This window comes from Podarcis raffonei, chromosome 4 (genome assembly GCF_027172205.1).
Source record: "Podarcis raffonei isolate rPodRaf1 chromosome 4, rPodRaf1.pri, whole genome shotgun sequence".
NCBI classification, from domain to species: domain Eukaryota; kingdom Metazoa; phylum Chordata; class Lepidosauria; order Squamata; family Lacertidae; genus Podarcis; species Podarcis raffonei.
The window spans coordinates 22,028,692-22,046,151 of record NC_070605.1 but is presented as its reverse complement, the minus strand read 5'-3'; the positions used below and the strand labels follow the sequence as shown (position 1 = coordinate 22,046,151).

At 43.8% G+C, this 17,460-nt stretch overlaps 1 protein-coding gene across 1 annotated transcript in view; it reads left to right on the top strand.

The window, feature by feature from the left end:
* The window catches only part of PDGFD (platelet derived growth factor D), a 150,323-nt gene that overhangs the window by 107,208 nt on the left and 25,655 nt on the right, over positions 1-17,460 (top strand). Inside the window, exon 4 of the mRNA XM_053385714.1 lies at positions 16,694-16,753. Within this exon, the coding sequence (XP_053241689.1) occupies positions 16,694-16,753 (60 nt within the window). The remainder of the gene's footprint in view (positions 1-16,693; positions 16,754-17,460) is intronic.

Below are 17,460 nucleotides of genomic sequence, written 5' to 3'. Positions count from 1 at the left end.
CGTGCTGGATCGGACCAAAGACCTATCTAGTCCAGCATCCTGTTCTCACAGTGGCCAACCAGATGTCTGTGGGAAACCAAGGAGCAGAACAAGTTTAAATGAGAGCCAGTGTGGTGTAGTGGTTAAGAGCGGTGGACTCGTAATCTGGTGAGCCGGGTTCGCTTCCCTGCTCCTCCACATGCAGCTGCTGGGTGACCCTTGGGCCAGTCACACTTCTCTGAAGTCTCTCAGCCCCACTCACCTCACAGAGTGTTTGTTGTGGGGGAGGAAGGGAAAGGAGATTGTTAGCTGCTTTGAGACTCCTTCGGGTAGTGATAATGCAGGATATCAAATCCAAATCCAAACAAGAGCATAAACCCTCTCCCCTCCTTTGGTTTCCAGCAACTGGTATTCAGAAGCATTGTTGCTACTAACTGTGGAGGTCTGCCTTGTAGCCAATGTCTTGTAGCCATTGATAGCCTTATCTTCCACGAGTTCTTCCCATCCTCTTGTAAAGCCTTCCAATTCAGTGACCATCACTGCCTCATGTGGAGTGAGTTCTATAGTTTAACTATGTGCTTCATGCAGAAGCACTTTATTTTATCTGTCCTGAATCTTCCATCACTCAACTTCATGCCTCTCTGAAAGTAGAGGAAGAGCATAGTGGAGGCCAACAAAAGAGGTTCTAAAAAAAATGTACAGTGGTACCTTGGGTTACAGACACTTCAGATGACAGACGCTTCAGGTTACAGATGCTTCAGGTTACAGATTCTGCTAACCCAGAAATTGTACCTCGGGTTAAGAACGTTGCTTTAGGATAAGAACAGAAATCGTGCTCCGGCAGCGCGGCAGCAGCAGAAGGCCCCATTAGCTAAAGTGGTACCTCAGGTTAAGAACAGTTTCAGGTTAAGAACAGACCTCCAGAACGAATTAAGTTCTTAACCCAAGGTACCACTGTAGTATGTTGTTGTTGTTGTTGTTTAGTCGTTTAGTCGTGTCCGACTCTTCATGACCCCATGGACCAGAGCACGCCAGGCACTCCTGTCTTCCACTGCTTCCCACAGTTTGGTCAGACTCATGTTTGTAGCTTCGATAACACTGTCCAACCATCTCGTCCCCTTCTCCTTGTGCCCTCCATCTTTCCCAACATCAGGGTCTTTTCCAGGGAGTCTTCTCTTCTCATGAGGTGGCCAAAGTATTGGAGCCTCAGCTTCACGATCTGTCCTTACAGTGAGCACTCAGGGCTGATTTCCTTCAGAATGGATAGGTTGGATCTTCTTGCAGTCCATACCACTGTAGTATAAACACCAACAACTGGGAAACATTGGCCTGCGAGCGCTCCACTTGGAGAACAGCCTTTACCAAAGGTTTCATGGACTTTGAAGATGCTCAAACTCAGGATGCAAGGGAGAAACGTGCGAAGAGGAAGGCACACTTGGCAAACTCTCACCGTGATCAACTCCTACCCAGAAACCTATGTCCCCACTTTGAAAAGATGTGTGGATCCAGAATTGGCCTCCACAGTCTCTTACAGACTCACTGTTGAAACTGTGTTCATGGCAGACAATCTTTCTCAGCTACGAGTGATCGCCAAAGAAGAAGAAGAGTGGAGGTAGAACGTTCTCCTCCTTCTGACACACCTCTCCTCTCTGTCACCTGGCTTTCATCCAGAATTCTACCCACCCATTCTGTCTCTCATCCAGTTCCCCAAAAAACTCACAGTTCACCCAGAAAGTCTCACTAAGAAGAGGGTTTGCGGGAAACTGCTGGCATCACCCTATTGCAGATATTAATACTGAAGCAATTGGATGCATAAAACTTCAAGTTGCCATGAAGTTCACTGGGTGACCTTGGGCCAGTCACTGCCTCTCAGCCTAACTCAACTCACAGGGTTATTTGGGGGATTAAATGAGGTGTGGGGGAACCTTTGAATTCCAGTGGGGTGGGAAGATGGGATGGAAATGCAATCAATAATTCTGGGTGGTGCTGTAGAAAAGGCTCTGTCTTGCATTTCAACCAGCCATGCTTTGGAAAGGGGCAGGAAGCATTGCTACTGAACACATATCATTGCAAGTTTATGGATTATTTATTCCTCTCCCTCCATTATTGCAACTACTGCAGAGTACCTAGCCTCGTATGGATGACCCTGTCTCAAATAAGCCATTGCCATGTCTGCAGTTGCTGAATGGAAACTGTGTAATAAATTTCATTTGATTTTATTGGATTGGATAATCAAATAACATTGGCATAATTCAGCATTTGGCTTACTGCGGCACAGTGTAATTTTCGCTTTCGACAGAGTAAAAAGGTGTGTTTGAATAATGCCCAAGGTCTCTCCTGTCATTGTGTTTTTATAGGTTTAGCAAGCGGTGCAGGTTTTATCAGACGTGCTAACTGCACATCTTGCTTTTGATGTCAAAATCACTGTGGCAAATCAATTTCTACAATTTCCCCCCATGAAATTACGTCAAATGATTGCAGTGGTGTTTGTTATACTTAAAAGCTCTATGACTTTTCACAGGCAACTGCTGAACCACTTAAGTCAGCGCAGATAACATCACGAGCCAGTTAATAAACTTGAAAACAGACTGGATTTTTAATAAATGAGTTATAATCACTCCCTGGAAATTGGAAGACAAATATCATACCAGCCTGTGCCCTTAGAATAATAGAACCAGAATTGTAGAGTTGGAAGGGACCCCAAGGGTCTAATCCCCTGTCAATGCTTGACAGTGACCTCAGAGGTGGATCTTAAGGATGTTTTCAAATTAGGGACGGGGAAGGTGAATTTTCCTAATTTGCACTTTCCAAAACAATACATGAATCAAAACCCATCCAGCTGTCAGGGACTGGGCAGAGGAGGAATGGTGTAGACCAGCTCCCCAGCTTGACCCTTCCATGGAGGAGGAAGAGGAAGACAGTTTAGATTTACAACAGGGGGTTGAGGGAGGTCACGGCTTAGAGGCTGCGGATGGGAGAAGCTGGGAAATAATTGGAGAAGAGTGGGAGGAAGAGGAGGCACCAGAGGGGTGACAGCTGATGGACAGAGTGTCTTTAGAAAGCATTCCAGACCCCCCCCTCCCAGAACCTGGTGAGTCTTGAAAGCAGGAGAGCAAAGAGCTCAAAGACAGAGGGCACATAGCAGCACCCATAGGAGAGACAATGCAAATAGCAAATGAGGAAGTGGGAGAGACGGGGGGTGGAGATTCACTCGGGACAACACCATTATCCAAGAGGCTGGGTTCTATAGCCTCTCTCTGTAAATACTGCATTAAAAAGCGGACGGTAATAAAACTTTTCCTTGTCTTTGTATGTTCCTGGCAACCAGCCAGGAGTCACTGGCAGCAGCCTGACGCAGCCGTTGAAATTTGCAATTCACTGAATTTTGCAATGCAATTCTCCAGCTAAGTAATGTGTAGAAAAATGCACATACTAACATCATTTTAAAGGCTTATTTGCCCTCTGCCAGGGTTAGGCTGCTTCAAACATCAGTAACTTAAGTGTGTTTTGGATCCGGTGTAACTTTATGCCAGCTTAATTCACACTGTTTTGTTTTATGGCAACTTCTGGTGTCTAGGATTGCTCCCTTAAAGATCCATTAATTCTTGGCCACCAAAGTTACCATATGATTGGAAAATGCAGTTTTCCAAAATGTGGAATTATGTACAAAGTAAATCACCACCCAAGTCTTGTAGTGATGAGAAGTAACCACTGGAAGATATTTACAGGATTAGGTCAAAAAATGCAGTTGTTTTAGAAAATTCCATAAGCTCTGGGCCTCTCCGCTTTTCATGTTACAGTGATCATTAGAGGGGAATACAGAGCCCGGGACTAAAGATCTGAAAAAGCTATTAGGACATCTCATTAAATGATCTCTCGGGGCAAAAAATCTCTCCTATTGTCTGTTTCTTCCTTTCAGTCCAGTCTTGTTTTAAAAGCCCCAACAAATGGAGCTTCTATCACTCCTTCAGGGAGATCATCATGGAGAAAAATCTCACTGTCAGGAAGATTTGTCTTCAAAGCAAGCTTATATTTTCCCTTTCTTTAATGCTGCCACATTATTCTTCCTGTCTTCGACCATTCTAAAGATCTATACTCTGTCTCTCCCATTCTCTACTCCCCACCCCAACATTTCCTCTCTTCTCTCAAATATCCTCGGAGCAGCAAGCATTGCGATCAGTTTGAAAGTAGAATTTGCACTTGGGTCAAAAGTCTCTGGAAGGGCCACACACACGATTCCATTTGCCTTATCTCAAATGCCACAGAGTTTCATATGCCAACCTGGCCTCACACTGGAACAAAGTGTAAGACCTCTTGTCTGGCTGAACCCAAGTCCTTCACTTCACTGCATTGAAGCTCCCTGCCCCATATCACAGGAAGCTGCTTTTTTCAGTGGATGTTTGTCCATTCGAGCAAATGGGGCATTTATATTTCTACAGGGTATAAATAATAACAACAGAGAATGGAAGCACATAAAATGAATGGAAAGTTAAATGACACTCTACAAATGAACACATAATGATTCTGCTGCCTTGGGAGACTCTTAATGCTATTTATGGGGTCCCTATCCCTCGATGTTGGGGACACGGGTGGTGCTGTGGGTTAAACCACAGAGCCTAGGACTTGCCGATCAGAAGGTCAGCGGTTGGAATCCCCGTGACGGGGTGAGCTCCCGTTGCTCGGTCCCTGCTCCTGCCAACCTAGCAGTTCAAAAGCACGTCAAAGTGCAAGTAGATAAATAGGTACCACTCCGGCGGGAAGATAAACGGCGTTTCTGTGCGCTGCTCTGGTTTGCCAGAAGCGGCTTTGTCATGCTGGCCACATGACCCGGAAGCTGTACATCGGTTCCCTCGGCCAATAAAGTGGGATGAGCGCCGCAACCCCAGAGTCAGCCACGACTGGACCTAATGGTCAGGGGTCCCTTTGCCTTTATAAATAAAGAGAATGGGAGCACATAAAATGAATGGAAAATTAAATAACACTCTACAGATGAAAATGAATGGGAACACATAATGATTCTGCTGCCTTGAGAGACCCCTAATTCTATTCATTGGGTCCCTATCCCTCGATGAAGTTGCACTTGCTCCTTTTCAACCCTTCACTGTTGTGTCTTGTTGTAGTTGAAACTTTTTATCTTCTCATGAATGTCATCCTGGTATGTTCTCCTTGTCCAACGAAACCTCCATTTTCTCTTCGGCCTTCGTCTCATGAGCAGCGTGTTTTTACGTCTGGCAGTGTACAAGAGCTGCCATCTACAACAGGACTTCCAAAACAGATTTATTTATACTTGCTTCCCCATTCCTCCCCCTGTGCCTTTTACAGTATGTGGTGCTTGCTAAGTTGTAAATCATGGCTCTGTAAATCAAGGCCTAGCACAACATTAGGCCATTGTCACCACCATCACCACCATTCTTCTTGAGGAGTGAATACTTTGAAGTCATAACTATCCCTTTCCACTTTATTCAGCCACTCCTAGATAGACCTACTCTGCCACATCATCATCACATTCATATACCACTTTTTCTTCCACGGAGCTCAAGGTGGTGTGCATGGTTTCCCCCCATTTCATCCTCACAACAAGCCCATGAGGTAGCTTAGACTGGTGACTGGCCCAAGCTCACCCAGTGAGCTTCATGGTTGAGTGGGGATTCAAACCCTGCTCTCCCAGGTCATAGTCCAACACTCTAACCATTATACCACTCTGGCTCTTCCTCACTATCTACAATTGGTTCCCTCTCCTTATTCAACAAAACTCCCTTGGACCCCATCTACCAATCAGCAAACATTCCTTGATTCTCGAATAAGCCTTTTAAAGTCGTACCTTGGTTGTTGAACGCCCTGGAACTCGGACATTTTGGCTCCCGAATGAGCGAAACCCAGAAGTGACTGTTCCAGTTTTCAAACGTTATTTTGGAAGCCGAACATCCGACGGGGCTTCCGAGGCTTCCAATTGGCTGCAGGAGCTTCCTGCAGCCAATCAGAAGCCGTGATTTGGAAGTCGAACACTTTGGAAGTCGAACAGACTTCTGGAACAGATTCCGTTTGACTTCCAAGGTATGACTGTATATGCAGATGTTTATGCAGATTCAGTCTGTATTGATAGCATTTTACTGTGAATTTCTCACAATATACTTATACATTTTTCTCCTAATAAAAAGCAGCAACACTATTTTATATACATTTTATGCTGCACTATATCCTTTTTTTATATATGTTACTCAGCTGGAGAACTGCATTGCAAAATTCAAAGAGATTTGAATTTTGCAGAATAGCTGTGTTTTGGTCTGGGTAATGTTTTGTTAAGTGTGAATTGTGTGGGTTCGCCTTTAAATGCAAACTGAATTGGATTTCTCACCCAACCCTATTATTAAACGATGGTAGACTGATAACCATCTAGCCAGGACATGTAAATCATCCCCTAGGTGAAACCTTTTTTATTTGAGGCTGACCAAGGAAGAAATGCCTTCAAGCCAAGGACAATAGGACAGTGGATAATCAGTCTATTCCTCTTGTGGGTGATTTATCTCCTTCACAAATATGAGGAAGTAAAATGGTCTGCTTTCTCATTTTAACTACAGCTCCTGGAGCTTGCAAGGGCCATCGTGGTGCTGGTTCAGGTACATTTGCCTGGTGCATTCAAAAAGAGATTAAAGCCAGGGAAAGTGTTTTTTCCACGCAGCCAACCCAACAGTGCACATAAGCCAGCAACCACACAGGTGTCTATTCTTCATTTATAGAGGCTTACATGGCACTTCCATCCTTAACGCGGAAGGAAAGTGTGATAATATATTTTGGTCAAAAGCAAGGTTGAAACGGAGGGAAGGTCCTTCACAGGTAGGAAGAGTTCCATCAAAAACGGAAAGGAGAATGGAAATTGCCTCAAATTGCATGTTCATTCAAGGTCACAAATGGAAAATGATGTATGCTACTTTGAGCTCCTTGGAGGTAAGGTGGGATATAAATGTAGAAATAAATACATTAATAAATAAAATAATCACAATAACTGCACTTTAAAATATTGCTAGCAGCAAGGGTGTAATCTGGCAGTTTGACTTAGAACAAAGCCAAGATCAGGCATTTTAACACTCACCAAATATTTTCCCCATGGTAAAGATGTCTTTGTTTCCTGCTCTTGAACTCTGAAATAGCATCCCTAGTTGAATTCACCATGATACCTGACTTCAGATTACTTTATAAAAGAATGGGGGGAAATTTACAAGTTATTTTGGAGACTACTGTAAGCAGATGGAAACAAGAGTAGGATTTTGACTCACTTGTAGTGTAAAAAATATTATGGATGATATGGTTGGATGTAATAACTGGAGTACAAACTAATACAGTGGTACCTCGGGTTACATATGCTTCAGGTTACAGGCGCTTCAGGTTACAGACTCTGCTAACCCAGAAATAGTACCTCGGGTTAAGAACTTTGCTGAAGGATGAGAACAGAAATTGTGCTCCAGCAGCACAGCAGTAGCGGGAGGCCCCATTAGCTAAAGTGGTGCTTCAGGTTCAGAACAGTTTCAGGTTAAGAACGGACCTCCGGAACCAATTAAGTACTTAACCTGAGGTACCACTGTATGCAGGTGTAGATGTTTTAAAACAAGACTCCATGGACAGGATGGAGGGGGGGACTCACAAGATTCAGAGAATCTCCACATATAGTGTTACTTTATCGATGTGTGTTTGTATTTTTTTATTTGTAAAATTAATTTTAAAATTTATTAAAAAAGAATTCACCAGATATCAGCATCTGCAGTTAACTAGAACGGTATCTTGTAAAATGAATAACAATCATTTCTTTCATTTAAATATCTCTTTGCAACACAAAAACAAAAAGCAAGACACAGATGTTGCAAATTAAATTGGAATAAGGAGATGCCACTCTTTCACACACAGACACACATAAAAACACACACTTCCACACACCTCTTCTAACCATCTGGCTGAAGTCAGCTGAACACAATCCAAATAGGCAGTATTATTTCTTACTGTTTACAGAAAACCAGCATCTTTCGAGCCCGTCAGTAAGCAAAGAAACTTGGCAGAAGATCATCCTTCTAAACTTCAGAGACTTGAGGAGGGGGCATCTCTTGTTATTTGCCATTGTTGTTAAATTTTTAGGAAGTCTACAGACAGTTCTTGCTTTTATGTTTTCATTTGAAAGTATATGTACCCAACCACCCCTTAAAAGATGCATCGTTTTCCAGGAAGGGAGTCAATTGCTTAGCCCTTTGCTGCATCTGTAAAATATTATCAACATTTCTGTCATAAGTTTCCTGCAATATTAAGTGGGGCCCACAGAGATGGAGCTTTTAAAATGTCGATGAACCATCATATAAGATCAATAAGACAAAGGGAACTTTGCAGCAAGTAATCACAGGCACGATCCCTTCCAAGCATAGGCAAAAACACTGTCCCTATAGGGAGCACATATCCAATATCCTCATCCAGTCATTTGTGGAACACGCTTCGAATATTCATCTCTTTTGATATTTGTATCAAAGGTGCAGTAAAATAACTAGGCCAGGGTGAGGAACTTCTTGCTGGGCAAACCTCCTAGAGTCACATGCTGGTGGTGAGTGAGGCCAGAAGCAAACATAGGAGGAGCAACAAATGTTAATTTAGCCTTCGTAGAATAGGCTAATTTCTAGACACACTCACACCCAGGCAAGCAAAAATCATCTATCAGCATTCAGGGACACTCAAGGAGAGTGCAAAGTAGGGGGTCATGATATAGGGAGAGAAGATGTGGCTGAAAAGGGGGTGTGGCCTGGGGACAGCCCTGCATAGAGGTAGGGGAGCAATTTACTGTATTCTTAGCTCTATAAGACACACCAGACCACAAGACACACCTAGTTTTTGGAGGAGGAAAACAAGACAAAAAATATTCTGAATCCCAGAAGCCAGAACAGCAAGAGGGATCGCTGCGCAGCGAAAGCAGCGATCCCTCTTGCTGTTCTGGCTTCTGGGATAGCTGTGCAGCCTGCATTCGCTCCATAAGACACACACACATTTCCCCATACTTTTTAGGAGGGAAAAGTGAGTCTTATAGAGCAAAAAATACGGTAATTCATCTTGCTTCTAAAAGCAAACTTGTTCAACGCACACTTTCTGAAACAATATACAAACCAAGTTTGTACTAGGGTAGGTGTAAATTTAAAAGCATATATTAGCAAACAACAACAACAAAGAATTGTGTAATATTGGGGGAAATTGCTTTGCAAATATGTGTATACTGGACAGAATTGCATACAAATGTTTATATTATGAGAAAATCACATTTAAATGCCAATGAATTTTCACAAGGACTAAAATTGCCAGCTGGCGTGGAAATATAGAGATCTGAACTTACAATAGGAAAAATTAAAAAACGAAGGGAAGTCAAAATCAACAGCTTCAGCTCTACTCAAGTCAGTGGGGACTACTTCTGAGTAAATGCATGTAGGATTGCGCTGTAAAAAATACATGCACATTTTTTCCAGGAGAAGAAAAAGATGTCCTGCCACATAGGATTTAACCAGCTTCAACAATATCCGGGGCAACATGAGGAATGCTTTGTATTTGTAAAAACTGCAGGTGGTATTCAATGCTTGTCCTACACAGACTAGATACATTGAAGTTAATGGGCATGACAAGCTTTGTTGTTGTTGTTTAGTCGTTTAGTCGTGTCCGACTCTTCGTGACCCCATGGACCAGAGCACGCCAGGCACCTCTGTCCTCCACTACCTCCTGCAGTTTGGTCAAACTCATGCTGGTAACCTCGAAAACACTATCCAACCATCTCGTCCTCTGTCGCCCCCTTCTCCTTGTGCCCTCCATCTTTCCCAGCATCAGTGTCTTCTCCAGGGAGTCTTCTCTTCTCATGAGGTGGCCAAAGTACTGGAGCCTCAGCTTCAGGATCTGTCCTTCCAGTGAGCACTCAGGGCTGATTTCCTTAAGAATGGATGCGTTTGATCTTCTTGCAGTCCATGGGACTCTCAAGAGTCTTCTCCAGCACCATAATTCAAAAGCATCAATTCTTCGGCGATCAGCCTTCTTTATGGTCCAGCTCTCACTTCCGTACGTCACTACTGGGAAAACCATGGCTTTAACTATACGGACCTTTGTTGTCAAGGTGACGTCTCTACTTCTCAAGATGCTATCTAGGCCTGTCATTGCCCTTCTCCCAAGAACAAGCTCAGGTTCATTGATTTCATTGGGTCTACTCTGAGTAAGACTTAGGTGACTACAACGCATTGCTATGTAATACAGAAATAAATTTAACTCTCGGGGTAAACACTTCTCTATCCCAATCCCCATTGTTAGCAGACTACTGGGAAGGTCATGTTATATTGCTTGAGAAACACTTCCCCCCTTTAAACAACCACAACAGAGCATGCACAGCCCTTATTTACAGATCAGCTTCAAAATGTCACCCCTCAATGTCAAGGGAGGAAGGATGTGGGAATGACCACATTGCTTCACCCACCCTTTAGTTATCAACCTCCTGTAAATTCTGAAGGGCTGTTTTTCTGCTCTGCTGTCGTCAGGAGAGACTACTGAAGCATCCACTAGTCTCTCCCTTTTTTGTTTTGTTTTGTTTTCTTTTCCTTTCTTTCTTTCTTTCTTTTTTTTTTTTTGCAATTTCACTCAAGGGATTTTCTTGTATTACCAACAAGGCTCATGCTGAAATCTGCCAGTCAGCATGGCAGAAGTTCACCAAAGCCCTCCCAAGGGCACTGGATTTTGCACTGGGAATAAGGTGCAATTCTCAGAGCCAAGGGGAAAGGGTGAATCAAAGGGCAGAGCTACACCTTCTGTGCATATGGGGAGGGATGCAATTTAGTTCACATTTAAAACTTAAGTAATTTACAATTTGTGGACCAAAACATAGCCATCCTATGAAATTCGCGCTCCTCTGAATTTTGCCATGGAGCCCATTACACAGGCAATGTGTACAAAAATACGCATGTAGTAGGGTAAAGTCTGCCTAAGACTGCATATGTTAGTAAAAGAATAAGATGCAAAAAAATGCATATCGTTGGGGGAATTAGCTTTACAAAAATGTGTAAAAGAGTCAAAATTGCATTCAAAATGTGTATCTTAGGAGAAAGTCAGTTTTTAAAATTAAAATAAATGCAAGCTAATGTGAAGAACTGAATTTAAGATTGGGGAAACTTCCCCTACCAGTCACCTAAGAATAGGGATGGAAGGCTCCATCAGTTTCTGTTCTCTAAGTTCCCTATTTTTGCAGTCATGAATTGAGTTCTCCACATTTCTATAGCATTTTGTGTTATTTTTTATTTTTTAAGAACTTAAGGAAATTCATCAACATTTTAGTGCAGCTATGTCCTAATCAACACTTTTCATTCGGTTTTTGACTAATGCATATGTTTTTGTGAGCACTTTCCCCTCAATACAACACATTTTGTGTGTTCTTTTCATGATTAAGTTCATTTTCATGCACCATTTACCCTCACATTTCCAAGCATTGTTTGGTTGAAAAGCTGCACTTAAAAAAATTGGGTAAATGTGAATTGAAAAGGGTGGCTGAGTTTTGCTTCATGCATCATTTCAGAAAGTGCAGATTTAGTAGGTTCGCCTTTAAATGCAAACAGAATCAGGTTTCTCCCCCATCCTTCTCTGTGACCCTACCTGTCTTAAACTTGAAACATACCCATTACAGTAGATGCTAACTACTCCCTTTTATTTTTCTTTTAAAGGAAAGTTAATAATTCTTCCCTGTTTACCCACTGCACAGTTTCATAAATAAGGAAGCAATCCAAGCCCAAGATCTACCTGGCTAAATAAGGATCCAATAGGTCTCTGGCTCAGTAAAGCACGAGACTCTGAATCTCAGGATCATGGGTCATGGGTTCGATCACCAAAAGATTCCTGCATTGCAGGGAGTTGGGCTAGTTGACCCTTGTGACCCCTGTTAGAATTCCTGCTCTGTGATTGCAGTCATGGGATTGTTGTCTGTCACATGACAGTGTATGTTTTGACTCCACAGAGTGGGAAGTGACGGAGACAGGATGTTTGTGTTATTGTGTTACGTGAAGTGGGACTGTCCTTTGTTCTTTCTCTTTGCTGTCTGATGCTAGAGAGAGAGGGAACCATGTTGGAGTGCTCCATGTGTGTTTTATATGTAAATAAAGTAGATTAGCCAAAATGCTGAGTTGCTGAGGTCTGTCATGCAAAGCTTTGGCGACTCTGCGGATCCCTGAGTGTGCCAATGTCTGTTGGCATCGGTCGCTGTGATGTTTGGGCTGAAGAAAGCTTTTGAATCGCCCGAATGAACTACCGGGAGGGAGAGATCATGCCAGTTGGGCATGTGTCTCTACCAGGGTCCTACTCGAGAGTAGGAAAAGCTCCTGACAGCCCCATCCAACTCTACAATTCTATGAATTGCTGGTGCGGCTGGGCTATGCAGGTGCAAGCCACACCTTCTGACTGAGCCAGAGATACCCTGGCACAACTCTCTCATCATGGCTCAGCTAGGGCTCAGCTGAGACCAGCAGATCTTATGTTGCCTTCAGCAGCGGAGCAAGCTGATTGGGAGCCTGGGGCGGCGTGTGTGCCCTGCGCCCAGGAGCAGGGCCAGCTGCCCACGGGGGGTGGGGCCAGCCGCCCGTGGGGCTGGGTGAGCCGGGGCAGGACACTCCGCGAGGCCTCTGAGGAGTCTGCCTGCCTCCTCCCACTCAGCCGCCCTACAGCTGAGGGGGAGGTGGCAGGCGGACCATTTGGGGCAGCCCGGAGCCTGCGGGCACCCAAACCATCACGTCACTCCCTGGAGTGACGTGTGGCTCGGGTGCACTGCAGGCCCCGCGGTGAGTGCCACCCGGCATTTTGTCACCCCCCTCAGTGGTGACACCAGGGCGGCCCACCCCCACCGCACCCCCTTCCTCTGCCCCTGGTTGTCTTAAGTCCTGAAAAAGAGATATTCTGGAGCAGTGGCAGGGACAAGCAGGGGTACTCACAGAGTACTCCCTCTGTTCAGATCAGTCACGTGACCCGGCAACCAGGTGGAACTTCCACCAGTATAAGCAGTGACTTAAGTAAACTCCATTTTGAAAAGCTTGCTTTCCCTCTGCCAGTCTCGGGCAGCAGCAGCTCTGTTCCTGAATAAGTTTGGATGTGGTGTACATTAAAAAGGTAAAGGTACCCCTGCCCGTACGGGCCAGTCTTGACAGACTCTAGGGTTGTGCGCTCATCTCACTCTAGAGGCCGGGAGCCAGCGCTGTCCGCAGACACTTCCGGGTCACGTGGCCAGCGTGACAAGCTGCATCTGGCAAGCCAGCGCAGCACACGGAACGCCATTTACCTTCCCGCTAGTAAGCGGTCCCTATTTATCTACTTGCACCCGGGGGTGCTTTTGAACTGCTAGGTTGGCAGGCGCTGGGACCAAGCGACGGGAGCGCACCCCGCCGCGGGGATTCGAACCGCCGACCTTTCGATCGGCAAGTCCTAGGCACTGAGGCTTTTACCCACAGCGCCACCCGCGTCCCTGTGGTGTACATTATGCCATCTTAATTTAAGCCATCATAAATTACGCTGGCTTCCCATAGTTCGAATTGTCCCCAAGCCACGCATTTGGACATCCTTCTCCTGCTAACATAATAGCAAGGAACCAGAGAGGTGCAGACCAAACTCGCTTGCTACTTAAAGCCATTTTGCACCTTTCACTTTTCATAAATAGACAAACCAGGCTCAGACTGACCTTGACTGTAATTACAGCTGAAAACCTTCATGTTTCTTTGACAGAGTTTGGACTATCATACTCTCTCTCCTATTATAACAAGTGACTATGTCAGAATGGATCAGGAGGCACCCACTACATCATTGTGCCCTGTTATTAACATAGTCATCACCAATAATGGAATTATAGCTAGAGATGTATTGTGGCAGGCAGCCACACATCCTCTCTCTTTCTCTGTGGCTCCTGGTTATTTAAGGCTCAGCTCAGGCATTGTGTCTTGAGAGGGAGAAGAACTCATTGATTTTCAAAGGTTACACCTGAGCCACAGGTCCCCTCGTGCCATTCTGTAAACTACTTTTCGCATTTTCCTCCATTCCAGAAGATGGTTTCTTATAGGGATCGGTGAGGAATTTGATTGGATTCCAAAATGAAGTGACCTGATTCCCAACCTCCAGCTAACTGGAATTTAGTTATCCACTAGCTGTTCTGTTTTCAGGGTGTTCTGATGCTATTCTATGTTATTTAATAATATATGCATTTTGAGAGTGGATCCTTTTAGAAAAGGCTATGCTGAGAGAATATGCATTCAGAAATGAGTTTTGTGGTTGAAATGTGTTTAAAAATATACATTTAGCTGCCTCTCCTAGCCCAAAAATGGAAAGACGACAAGATATCAATGAAAAAAGAATGGCAAGCCAAACTTATGGAATATGCAGAAATGGTGAAACTTACAGGATGAATCAGGGATGCAGGTGGCGCTGTGGTCTAAACCACTGAGCCTTTGGGCTTCCCGATCAAAAGGTTGGCAGTTCGAATCCCCGCAATGGGGTGACCTCCTGTTGCTTGGTCCCAGCTCCTGCCAATCTAGCAGTTTGAAAGCACACCAAAAGTGCAAGTAGATAAATAGGTACCACTCTGGTGGGAAGCTAAACAGTGTTTCTGTGTGCTGCTCTGCTGTTGGTGTTCCATTGCACCAGAAGTGTCTTAGTCATGCTGGCTTCATGACCTGGAGAACTGTCTGTGGACAAACGCCGGCTCCCTCGGCCTGTAAAGCAAGATGAGCACCGCAACCCCAGAGTTGTTCATGACTGGACTCAACAGTCAGGAGTCCCTTTACATTTACCTTACAGGAAGAATCAGAAACAATGACAATGAAGCTTTTAAAAAAGACTGGGAACCCTTTATGTTCTACATACAGAAATACTGTGAAGAAATGGACTCACTAGCAGGGTTTGATTAAACATTTACAACTAAGAAAACAAGTTCAAAGGTTAAGAAACAATAATATGAAATGTAATTGAGTGTAAGAGGTAACTATGAAAGAAAATTTGGTGTAAAATTGATAAGAAAATAAGAGCATTTAGATGTAAGATCATAAAAATAAGACAACAATTAAGCAGAAGGAGTAAATATTTTAAGAACCAGAAGGGGAAGTTGATGGAAGTCATGGGGGGGGGGGTTATATGATAAATGTTATATTGTGTCATGTGGTTGAATATTAAATCGTAAAATTCAATTAAAAAACCAACAACATATATTTAAATGCAGTGGTGGCTAAGTCCCTTTGGGAATGGGAGGCAGGAAGACTGACAGTGAAAATTACCAGCTGAAATAAAAAAGGTGCTTCATGATGTTTAGGCACCTGTTGTTGTTGTTTAGTCGTTTAGTCGTGTCTGACTCTTCATGACCCCATGGACCAGAGCACGCCAGGCACTCCTGTCTTTCACTGCCTCCCGCAGTTTAGTCAAACTCATGCTGGTAGCTTCGACAACACTGTCCAACCATCTCTTCCTCTGTCGCCCCCCTCTCCTTGTGCCCTCCATCTTTCCCAACATCAGGGTCTTTTCCAGGGAGTCTTCTCTTCTCATGAGGTAGCCAAAGTAATGGAGCCTCAGCTTCAGGATCTGTCCTTCCAGTGAGCACTCAGGGCTGATTTCCTTAAGAATGGAGATTTTTGATCTTCTTGCAGTCCATGGGACTCTCAAGAGTCTCCTCCAGCATCATAATTCAAAAGCATCAATTCTTCGGCGATCAGCCTTCTTTATAGTCCAGCTCTCACTTCCATACAACACTACTGGAAAAACCATAGCTTTTACTATACGGACCTTTGTTGGCAAGGTGATGTTTCTACTTTTTAAGATGCTGTCTAGGTTTGTCATTGCTTTTCTCCCAAGAAGCAGGCGTCTTTTAAATTCGTGGCTGCTGTCACCATCTGCAGTGATCATGGAGCCCAAGAAAGTAAAATCCCTCACTGCCTCCATTTCTTCCCCTTCTATTTGCCAGGAGGTGATGGGACCAGTGGCCATGATCTTCGTTTTTTTGATGTTGAGCTTCAGACCATATTTTGCACTCTCCTCTTTCACCCTCAATAAAAGCTTCTTTAATTCCTCCTCACTTTCTGCCATCAAGGTTGTGTCATCTGCATATCTGAGGTTGTTGATAGTTCTTCTGGCAATCTTAATTCCGGCTAGGGATTCATCCAGCCCAGCCTTTCGCATGATGAATTCTGCATCTAAGTTAAATAAGCATATAAGTTAAATTAGGCACCTACTGAAGACATTTTTGTTTACAAAGAATTTCTCCGAGGTATAACCCAATATTTGTCCACAAAGAGCAAGGGCTCTTGTGCTAGCAGACAAGTGACTTTTAATGCTAAACAACAGAGGACTCCTATGCAGCAGTTGCACTAGTGGAAACTGGTTGTGCAACAGGTTGCACGCTCTGCTGTGCAAAGAAGTTAACCAGCAACCTGCCTATGCGTTTTCTCATGCAGCAACGTTCTGCTGGTGCAAAACATTTCACAAGTGGAACAATTATACCACTGTGTGACTTTAGTTTGCATTGTATTAGATGCAACCCAATGCTTTCAGAATTGGAAAAGAATGGAGCAAAGTCTTGTGTTACTAATTGAAAGGCCCAGCAACCATATAGTTCATCCTTTGTATATATATTTTTATAAAAAGACATGTACAAAAATGTTGTGACTCTAATACCTGCCCCTCCCCATCCTTAATTTTTCTGTTTGATCTTCAGGATGATCTCCAGCCTGCTGCAGCTGAAACCAACTGGGAATCGGTCACAAGCCCCGTCTTGGTAAGTAAAATGTGAAATGTGCAATGTGCATGTTAGAGAAAGAATTGAATTCAGATTCCCCCCACCCATAATTTTTTTTGCATGTGTCCCCTGAACATGGAAGTCCATGGAATGATCATGTTTTCATTTTCTCTCCCTCATGCACCACCACCACATAAGGACACATTGGAAAATCTGAATAACTGATTTTATTTAGCTAAATTTATATATGCATTAATTAACAACAAAACAAAACAGCAAGCTATTTACCTATGCAGAAACATATGCATCTCTGGGTGGTTTTCTGTACGCTTTTAAAACTTGGCTGAATCTCTTTGCTAGATACATACCAATGGACATGTGCAAGTTCATCTGAATTAGTTGTTATCTCTCTGGAGAATAAGAACATCACACAATGGCTTGGCACTCATTAGAAGGGAGCTGCCAATGTTTGCTACAGAGGAGCAACCTATTGAAAGTTGCTGAATAGCAACAGTGAGGTCAATAGCCTGGCAAGTCTTAACCTTGTCCCATTAAAACAGTTCTCCTTTGTCTTCTTCTCTGGATGCAACGCTCGAGTCACAATACTCTTGGCAAAAAGCTTTTTCTCCTGAAACTGGTAATTCCCTCTTTGCAGAACAAGCTCAAGTTTGTTAGGCTGCCACTTATTCATTTGCTTTTTCCTATGCATCTGCCGGGGCCAGCAGGTTATCTTAGGGTCTGTGATT